We start from the raw sequence: 9,838 nt of genomic DNA on the forward strand, positions 1-9,838 counted from the left end.
TGTACTGGGCTGTGCTGGAGGCTGTACTGGGCTGTGCTGGGCTGTGCTGGAGGCTGTACTGGGCTGTGCTGGAGGCTGTACTGTACTGGAGGCTGTGCTGGGCTGTGCTGGGGGCTGTACTAGGTTGTGCTGGAGGCTGTACTGGGGGCTGTGCTGGGGGCTGTACTAGGCTGTGCTGTGCGGGGCTGTGCTGGGGCTGTACTACACTGGAGGCTGTACTAGGCTGTGCTGGGGGCTGTACTGTGCTGGAGGCTGTACTGGGTTGTGCTGGGGCTGTACTGTACTGGAGGCTGTACTGGGCTGTGCTGTGCGGGGCTGTACTGTGCTGGGCTGGGAGCTGTGCTGGAGGCGGTACTGGGCTGAGTGGGGGCACAGGGTACCAGCGGAGGTCCCGCCTCAGCTGAACGCTCATTGGGCTCCAGACGCAGCGGTTCAGCGCCACCGGGAACACCGACACCGACACAGCCCCGAGAGGGGGTCAGGACACAGCCCCGAGAGGGGGTCAGGGACACAGCCCCGAGAGGGGGTCAGGACACAGCCCCGAGAGGGGGTCAGGACACAGCCCCGAGAGGGGGTCAGGACACAGCCCCGAGAGGGGGTCAGGACACCGCCCCGAGAGGGGGTCAGGACACAGCCCCGAGAGGGGGTCAGGACACAGCCCCGAGAGGGGGTCAGGACACAGCCCCGAGAGGGGGTCAGGGACACAGCCCCGAGAGGGGGTCAGGACACAGCCCCGAGAGGGGGTCAGGACACAGCCCCGAGAGGGGGAGCCCCGCCCGGGGGTCGGGGACGGGATCGGCTTCTGTTCTCTTTCCTTCGGTTGAATCCGATTGGAGTTTTATTTCCTTACAAGTGCGTCTGATTTGGGTTTTTTGGGGGGAGAGTGTGTGTGTGATGTGGGGGTTGGGGGGGGGGAGGGGGTGATGGTGGGGGAGGGGGTGATGGGGGAGGAGGTGATGGGGGAGGGGGTGATGGGGAGGGGGTGATGGTGGGGTGGAGATGATGGGGGAGGGGGTGATGGTGGGGAGGAGGTGATGGGGGAGGGGGTGATGGGGGAGGGGGTGATGGGGAGGGGGTGATGGTGGGGTGGAGATGATGGGGGAGGGGGTGATGGTGGGGAGGGGGTGATGGTGGGGCGGAGCAGCTCAGCGATTGTTTTTTAAAATTGTAATTGAATCAAATTTTCTTTTAAATATTGTAATCGTATTTCCTCTCTCTCTCTCCTCTCAGCAGCCGGAGAGCTTCGGGCGTCAGTAACATCAACATCAATGTGGTCACCTTGGAAGCTGCAGTTGGAGGGAGAAATATAATCTAAATTATCATTGAATCCAAATTATTATTAATAATAAGAAGAAGATTATCGGAGACGGCTGTGGAGCTTCACAGAAGGATTCGCCCACAAATACACAGTCAATTCACTTTCCAGTATATTCTGTGAAGTGCTTTGAGACGTCAAATGCAAGGATTATTATTATAATAAGATACCGTAAAGAACAGTGACTGTTTGTGGGCGGCAGCCGATTGCACCCACCAGCGTCCCACAAACAGTGTCCTCGTGGGTCCATTGACCAGAAGAAGGGATTCTTACCCCCGGAAACCAATCCACCGATCGCCTGACTAACAGGCGGGTCCCCACCGGAGGCTGCTGATGGCTGTCGGAGAGCCCCTATCTCTCTGTCACCGCCTGTGCTACGCTGTGGGACATTTCCTCAATGACCTCTGTGCCTCGCTGTGGTTTACCTACCTGCTGCTCTACATTCACGCCGTCCTGGGCTTCAGCTCAGCAGGGGCTGGGGCGCTGCTGCTGGTAGGACAGCTGGCCGATGCCCTCTCTACCCCCATCATTGGCCTTGAGGCCGATCACGGCCCTGCCTGTGGGTGCTGCGGGCGGAGGAAAACCTGGCATCTTGTGGGTAAGTGTGTGTGTGAGAGTAAGAGAGGCGCTGAGATTCACTGCTCCCCCTCATCCTGGTCTGTCTGTGTGTCTCTCTTACCAGTCTGTGTCGATGTGTATCTCTCTTCCCTGTCTCTCACTGCCCCCTGTACCCAGTGTGCCTCTCTGCCCCCTGTACCCAGTGTGCCTCTCTGCCCCCGGTGCCCACCCAGTGTGCCTCTCTGCCCCCGGTGCCCACCCAGTGTGCCTCTCTGCCCCCGGTGCCCACCCAGTGTGCCTCTCTGCCCCCGGTGCCCACCCAGTGTGCCTCTCTGTCCCCGGTGCCCACCCAGTGTGCCTCTCTGCCCCCGGTGCCCACCCAGTGTGCCTCTCTGTCCCCGGTGCCCACCCAGTGTGCCTCTCTGTCTCCGGTGCCCACCCAGTGTGCCCCTCTGCCTGTGTGCCTCTCTGTGTTTTCAGAATCATCCATGATTGAAGCAGTCACATTTCTTGGCGTTCCTTTATTTTGTGTTTGATAAGATTAAATGGGCCAAAGGGTCTTCTTCACCTGAACCTCCTGTGGGATTGTGTGTGTGTGTGTGTGTGTTGGGCGACCAGTCCCAATTTGCAGTGCGTTTACAGCCTCTCTGTGATTGTACAAGGCATGTGATTTAGTTCCTTGTTCTGGACTTTGTTGATGTTAGCAACCCTCACCCCCCCCCCCCCCCTCCTACGCAGAGACATCTGGCTGAGTTTACTGGGTTATTGTTCCACAGCTCTGTGTGTATGGGGGGTGGGGGGGCTGTCAATGTCTATGGTTCATCTGTGGACAGAGCATTTGTCCGTTTACCTGTGGGGTGTGGCAAGTGATGGTTGTCGGGGCCGGCTAGGTGGGTGGGGGCAAACACTAGACACCCTCGGGAACGAGTCAGTTACAGGCTGTTGCCCCTCCCCCCCCCCCCCCACTCTGCCCATGAGGATGATCACAGAGCCGGGTTGGGGATGATTAACAGGGAGATAAGCCTTGAACGCTCACAGGCTGTTATGGTTTCAGGTGTTGCACCTCGGCCTCCGTGTGCGGGAGCTTTGCAAATCCACCGCCCCCAGCGGCTGTCACTGCACAGGGCGCGACTCATAGTCTTTTTTTATCTTGTTTAAGAAAATCCGCTGTAACATGTCAGAACGAGAGTGAGTGAGTTCCTTCCTCTCTCTCACTCGCTGCCTCTTCTGTAAAGAACACAAGATCGGTCAGAGTCGGTGAAATTTCCACCTATGATTCCTGGAATTCTTTAATGACTCAGCTCCGTTTGTTTCCAGTTACAGGGAAACAAACCTGTGGCGCTCTGGGGAGGGGTGGAATGTCGATTGTGTCTCCTCCCTTCCCACCCCACCCCTCCCAACAACAACAAGATCACATTTGTATAGCACCTTTCACGTCAGGAGGACGTCCCAACAACACGTTGCATTTACACAGCACTTTCACGCGGGCCATGTTGTGAAGCGCTGTGCAGTGGGGGAGGTGGTGGGGGGTGTGGGGGGGAGTCTGACACCGAGCCGGGGGGAGGGAGGGGGAGAGGTCGAGGTGGATAGAGCTGAACGCCAGCTGAAACCCCTTTGCCGGGCTGCGTGGGTTGTTGACGGTGTCAGTGACGGCAGCGAGTGGTTTATTCCATGTTTAATGGTGCTATTTAAGCCCTCTGGGTTCCCCCCTGCCTGGGTGGTGGTGGGGGGGGGGTCGCTGTATAAATACAAGTAGTGCCTTGGGACGTCCTCCCGACTTGAAGGGCGCCATACAAATGTAATCTTGTTGTTGTTGTTGGCGCGGGCTGTAGACCTCTGTCTGTTGGCCTTGGCCAGCTCGCTCCAGCCACTCACGTCTCCTTGACCTTGTGTTTCAGGCACTGTTTGTGTGGCGCTGTCCTTTCCGTTCATCTTTAACCCCGCGCTGGGCAGGACCCCAGCCACTCCCGAGTGGGCCCAACTGGTCTATTTCCTCCCTTTCGTGGTGATATTCCAGTTTGGCTGGGCGGCCACACAGATCTCGCACCTCTCCCTCATCCCCGAGCTGGCCAGCTCCCAGCAAGAGAAGGTGGAGCTCACCGCATTCAGGTCAGTCAGCACTCGCTCCTGTTTCCCTGATCGTGCCCAGGTGAGAGAGACGTTAAATTGGGATCCCGCTGTGCTCTTGGAAAAGAGAAGGGAGTTTCTCTCTCCCGGTGTCCTGGCCACCAATCCCCCAGATAAAATCGGTCACTCAATCCACGACTGTTTGTGGGACACTGCGAGTGCAATTGGCTGCTGTGTTTCGCCCACAAAATATACAGTTATTACACTTTACAGTTTATCCTGTGAAGCGCTTTGGGACGTCTCAACGAGGTGATGAGGTGCTGTATCAAGTGCAAGGATTATTATTAACCTGTCCACTCCCTGGCTCTCTCCTGTCTGGGTGCATTTGCTATGTCCCCGCTTTGTATTCCTGCTGGCTCGTGGATGTTTTTGTGGTTGTCCCGGAATTTGGGGTGTGTTTCCCGGGATTTAGTGCCGAGGGTGACAAAATTCCAAGTTGACTGTGGAGCAGGAATCCTGCCGGAGGTGTGGACGCACCTCACCGTTTGTTTGTGTTTGTTGCAGATACGCTTTCACGGTTGTGGCCAACATCACGGTGTTTGCTGTGGCCTGGCTCCTCTTCCATTTCCAGGGCCTCGACCCAGCCTCAGCCTCCAGCCTCGGGGAGCAGGACATCCCCCTCTTCAGGGTGAGAGAACAGAGCAGCGGCTCAACATCCGTTACATTTCTCCGTCACTGGTTAATGTCACTCTTTATTAATGTCTCTCCCACACTCAAACACTCTCCCCGCCCCTCCCACGCACACACACACTCTCTCACAATCTCACTCTTGCTCTCTCAGACTCTTTCTCTCTCGCCCTCACACGCTTTCCAAACCAGCCTTTATTACATGTGTGTGTGTGTATATATTATACATACACGCACACATGCAATAATAATCCTTGCATTTGATTTATACATATACTCTTCTTCCCAGAGCCTTGCCCTGATTGTGGTTGGGATCGGCACTTTATTTTCCATAATATTCCACGTGGGGACGCGTGAGCCGGAGCGTGTGGGGCAGAGGCTGGAGGCCGGGAACGAGGACCAGGAACCACTGGTGGAGCGAGTTGGGGGCCCAGAGCAGCGACTGGATTGGAAACACTGGCTGCAGGAACTGTCCTTCTACCATGTGAGTAGGACTGGGGTTGTGGGGGTTTGGTGGGGTGGTGGGGGAGGTTTATGGTGTGAAAGGATTCGATGAGATGGCCCCAAATCCAGCCTCACACTGAGCCTCGCTCAGCTCCAGGAACCACACATAGGACAGGGGTACCCGGAGGAAGGTGAAGGATGTGCTGCGGGTTAAGAACACCAGGCTGCTCTCAGATGGTTCCCCAGCGGTTAATCAGAGTCGATAAGATGGATGTTCATGGTTTGTTATTGTGAGACGCTCAGTCACAGGACCTGGTGAGAAATGAGGAGGAACTGGTTCACACAGAGCACGGTGAGGATGGAATTCACTGCTGGAGGCTGTGGTAAGAGCAAAAAAAAAACTGCAATTTCATAAGAGGAAACAGTGCAGGTGTAGGGGGGAGGAGAGGTGAAGGAGAGAGAAGTGGGTAGGGCAGAGGGAGGAGAGAGGATGCAGTGGGATGGAGGCTCGTGTGGAGTATAAACACCGACACAGACTTGTTTCCGCGCTGTAACGTTCTTTGACTGTTTAAGAGCTCAGCGGCTTCTCGGGTTGCTTACCGACATGTTGAGGAGAGGTGAAGCTGGTTTGGGTTAGTGGGTGTGGAGGAAATACCCATTTTATATATAAATGTTGGTTAATGCCCTCAGGGTTTTTGCTGGATCTGAAGTCTGACCATTCTCAGTTTTCCCCATGCTCTGACCAGACACTTGCACTCTGCCCACAGGTTGCCTGTTTGTACATGTGCACCAGACTGATCGTCAACCTCTCTCAGACCTACATCGTCATGTATATCACCTACACCCTGAACCTGCCCAAGGTAAGGCCCGGGCACTAAACACACACATATATAATATATATATACACACACATGCAACAATGATCCTTGCATTTGATTTAGCGCCTTATCGTGTCTTCGAGACGTCTCAAAGTACTTCGCAGAATATACTATAAAGTGGAGTGACTGGATTTTATGGACGAAACTTGGGAGCCAATTGCACACAGCAGTGTCCCACAAACAATCATGGATTGAGCGACTACATTTTTAAAATATATTTTACATATATATATATATGCTATATATTAGCTTCCATCGCTCTTCTATAAACCCGGTGTGGGAGTAATGGAATCACTGCGATTGGCCACATATCAACAACGGCCCCACAATTAGTGTTTCTGCTGATTTTATTGTTAATGGGAATCGTATCTTACATAAGGCGGAGGAGGGAGCCGTTCACAAGTGTCGCCCCTAGTGGTCACCCATGTGCAGAGCCTGCATCGCTTTGCTGGGATAAAGTTCGCAGCGTTTCCTAACGTCGTGTTAAGTAACACGCAGCACGTGTTGTGAAACGCCTCATACTTAACCCCGTGGAGTGATGCAGCAGAGAATCAGCTGATAATTGTTATTAGAAGATGTGCTCCCAGTCTCTCGCTCGCTCACGCTTCCCAAGCCATTAGTATTCCGAGGCCGTTACAGCGCGGAGGGAGTGCGTTACAAGGCAAAGGTTGGCCAACTGTGATCAAAGAGCAGATTGTGGTCATTCATTCCTCGTAAGAGCTTTTTGTGGAACTGAGGACAAGAAAGGAATTGAGAGACAAACCTAATTAGTGGAAAAGAGGAAAATGGTTTAATTGAGATCTATTTTATAATGAAAAACGTTAGGATATTTACTGACTTCCCGCCAGGGCCTCCGTGCGGGTATTGAACTACAGTTTTGTTCTTTGTTTAGACCGTTTAAAGATGATACCAACACATTCCATTACCCCCCACCCCACGCCCCGCGCCCCCGGCTCCCAGACAGCTGTGGGAAACGCTTGTTGATGTTCCTCCTGACATGGAATTCGCTGGGCGAACGTCAACAACAACAAAATTACATTCATAGAGCGGGAGGTTGTCCCAGACTGCCGAGTCAGCGGGAAAGTAAACCAGTCAGGGTGCGCGGACAGGGCTTAGATGGGCCGAATGGCCTCCGTCTGCGCTGTAAAATTCTATGAGTTGATTTCTCGAACTGTTTTGATACTTGTTTCTCTCTCTCTCTCTCTCTCTCTAGAACTACGTAGCCATTGTGCCCCTGGTGATGTACGTCAGTGGTTTTCTCTCCTCGTTCTGTATGAAGCCGGTGAACCAATGGGTCGGCAGGAACGTGAGTGTGTTGCGGGCGGGCGGGCGGGCGGGCGGGCTGGGCTGCCGAGCGGCGCAGGTGGTTCCTTATCCTTTTAACAGATGTTGTCATCCAATCTGCGGCGTTCCTACAACCTGACGCAGAAAATGTGGGGGTCGGTTGGTCAATGTGGGGTTAATCCATGTCGCTCTCGCGTGCACCCGTTGTGGCCACTGGGGGCAGCCGAGTGCATTAGTTACTGGCTCTGTGCCCACACTGCCTCCTGGTGGCTGTCAGTAGCCACAGCATTAAAGAATCTGATGTGATAGTAACTGTGAGGTTTGATGTGGGAGTCGTGTCTGAGTGTGAAGCGCTACTGGCACCAAAAATCAGGACAGGCAAAGCCAGCACCAGTTCACAAGAACATAAGAATTTGCTCGACGATGAAGACCCAGGTCCATCCAGATCGCCTTCCACCATCCTTGGCAGTCGCTTGACATGTCGTGTCCCAAACGGGTTGGGTTGGTTCAGCTCCGAGGCGGATTGGTTCATTCCTGAGCCTGTGTAATTGTGGCCAGGTCAGTGGTGTGAGCTGCTGAAGGGGTTCGCTCTCACTGAACCTCCTGGTTTCTTTCCGCAGATGACCTACTTCCTGGGGCTGGTGCTGATCCTGGCATTTGCCTATTGGGTTTGTTTTTTCCGGATCGAGAAGGACATATTCGGAGCTGCGGTGCTGCTGGGCTCCGGCTCGGCCACCATCCTGGTCACCTCCCTCTCCATGACCGCTGACCTGATAGGCGACAACACGGTAAGAAGCTCCAGCGGTGAACAGCTCAGCGACAGGAAACGAGGAGGTTACTGCAGCAGAGTGATTGCAGTGTGTGCAGGGAGCTGGGCAGGAGGCCTCACAGCGCACAGCACCACAGTGTGTGAGGAAATGTTGGGATTGGGGTGGGAGTGTCTGGGACCCAACTTGTGAGCAGTGTGATCTCGCTGGGAGGGGTTGGGGTGTTGGGGCCGGGCTGGGCAGGACAGATGGGGTTAATCAGCTTGTCGGGGATTCTCGTTCCAGCAAAGTGCCGCCTTCGTCTATGGGGCCATGAGCTTCACCGATAAATTGGCGAATGGGCTGGGAGTGATCACCATCCAGAACCTTCACCCCTGCAGGTAACCTTGGCCCCACCCCTGGCATTGGCGTTGCTCAAGTGTGTGTGTTGGGGTGGGTGAGGGTGGGTGGGGTGGGTGGGGTATGGGAGGGAATGGAACGTGTTTGGGTGATGTCTTGTCTCAAGTTGCTGTGGAGCCCGGTGTTGAGCTGCCATCGGTGTTTTCCGTTTTCTCTCCCGTCTAACCCCCCCTTCTCCCCTCTCCCCCCCCCACCTCCCCCCAGGAGCCAGATATGCTGCCCGCAATGTGGCCCATTTTACCATGTTGCTATGGTAACGGTGACGGGGGGTGTGGCCATAGTGGCCCTCGTGGCATTGGGAGCCACTCTCATTTGGCCAATCAAGATCCGTAGAGGTAAGTAATCCCCCTCTGCCCCTCCGCTCCCCCCACTCCCCCTCTGCCCTCCTCCCCTCCTGCCACCCCCTCCTCCCCTCTGCATGCCTTGTTCCGCTCTGATACGGGGGGGGAGTGGGGGAGAAGCGGGGATTATGAAGCCATCGGTAACGCTCCCACTCCTGTGCAGGTCGGAATTTATCGGAAGTGAGTGACGCTGACTGTCCGACCGGATCCGGTAGCTACAATGTCATCAACTGAGTGGAGCGTGGGGAGAGAGCAGGGGGTGGAGGGGCCTCGCTCAGCGACACCGGCCTCAGGCCTGTGATTAACTCAACAACAACAACAACAACAACAACTTGCTCTTATATGTAGCGCCGTCACATAGTGCCCAGAGTCTCAGTGCCTGAAGGCTCCTCACGACTGATGTCAGTCACTAACCCAATCCTGCACTTACCATCACTGGCCGCGCTCTCACCCAGGCTCGGGTCGATGGCTCAGCACCAGGTGGGGGGGGGTCTCCACTGGGTGATTGGGAAATGAATTAGAAAGGGTAATGTACAAAAGGGAATGAAATGTGTTGCTGGCCTCTCACAGAGGCCTCACCTCTCGCTGTCGTCACTTACTGTGCCCACTTCCCACAGAAGCCGCTAATTGTTTTCGGCCATTGTTGGTCGCGTATTAACTCCCAGGGGCGAGCGTGGGTAAGGGGGCGGTTCTCACCGTGTCCTGATTTGCTCTCCGCGGTGGGGAGAAGTTGGGTCGCTCACGCTGATATTACTGTGATTATAAAAACACACAAAAATAACGCCACATGACAGTACTGATGACACTTTATAAAATGTATATACCAGAAAAATACTAATTATAGATTTAATAAAGCCTTTAACGTTGCACTTTTTTCCTAGTGAGGTTGGGTTTGGAGGATGATTGAGCTGATCATTGCTCCCACTTCGTGTGAGATTATGAATATATTTGTATCGAGGGAGAGAGAAAATGTTCTGTTTTCTGAATAAAATATGGGGTTACAGTAAAGCACTCATACAGGGGACCATACATTTAAATATGATTTATGCAAAGTATGAGCTATGTCAAATTGGTGTAGAATATAAACTTTTGAACGTA

General features: G+C 54.2%; 1 protein-coding gene across 1 annotated transcript; it reads left to right on the forward strand.

The window, feature by feature from the left end:
• The first annotated feature begins 1,515 nt into the window (after nucleotides 1-1,515).
• On the forward strand, nucleotides 1,516-9,838 carry mfsd12a (major facilitator superfamily domain containing 12a). The gene is made up of 10 exons (XM_007910171.2): nucleotides 1,516-1,913; nucleotides 3,772-3,982; nucleotides 4,505-4,628; nucleotides 4,917-5,111; nucleotides 5,839-5,931; nucleotides 7,163-7,255; nucleotides 7,854-8,021; nucleotides 8,286-8,380; nucleotides 8,604-8,734; nucleotides 8,904-9,838. Exons 1-10 carry the CDS (start codon nucleotides 1,649-1,651, stop codon nucleotides 8,972-8,974), a joined length of 1,446 nt encoding a protein of 481 aa, XP_007908362.1. The 5' UTR covers nucleotides 1,516-1,648; the 3' UTR covers nucleotides 8,975-9,838.

The sequence above is a fragment of the Callorhinchus milii genome, unplaced genomic scaffold (genome assembly GCF_018977255.1).
Source record: "Callorhinchus milii isolate IMCB2004 unplaced genomic scaffold, IMCB_Cmil_1.0 Scaffold21, whole genome shotgun sequence".
Taxonomy (NCBI): Eukaryota; Metazoa; Chordata; class Chondrichthyes; order Chimaeriformes; family Callorhinchidae; genus Callorhinchus; species Callorhinchus milii.

Bases quoted from the DNA above. Each gene is read 5' to 3' on its own strand.
- mfsd12a (XM_007910171.2), top strand. From the start codon at position 1,649: ATGGCTGTCGGAGAGCCCCTATCTCTCTGTCACCGCCTGTGCTACGCT. The intron at 5,112-5,838 runs GTGAGTAGGACT...CTCTGCCCACAG, and splicing joins AGGAACTGTCCTTCTACCAT to GTTGCCTGTTTGTACATGTG. The intron at 8,381-8,603 runs GTAACCTTGGCC...ACCTCCCCCCAG, and splicing joins CAGAACCTTCACCCCTGCAG to GAGCCAGATATGCTGCCCGC.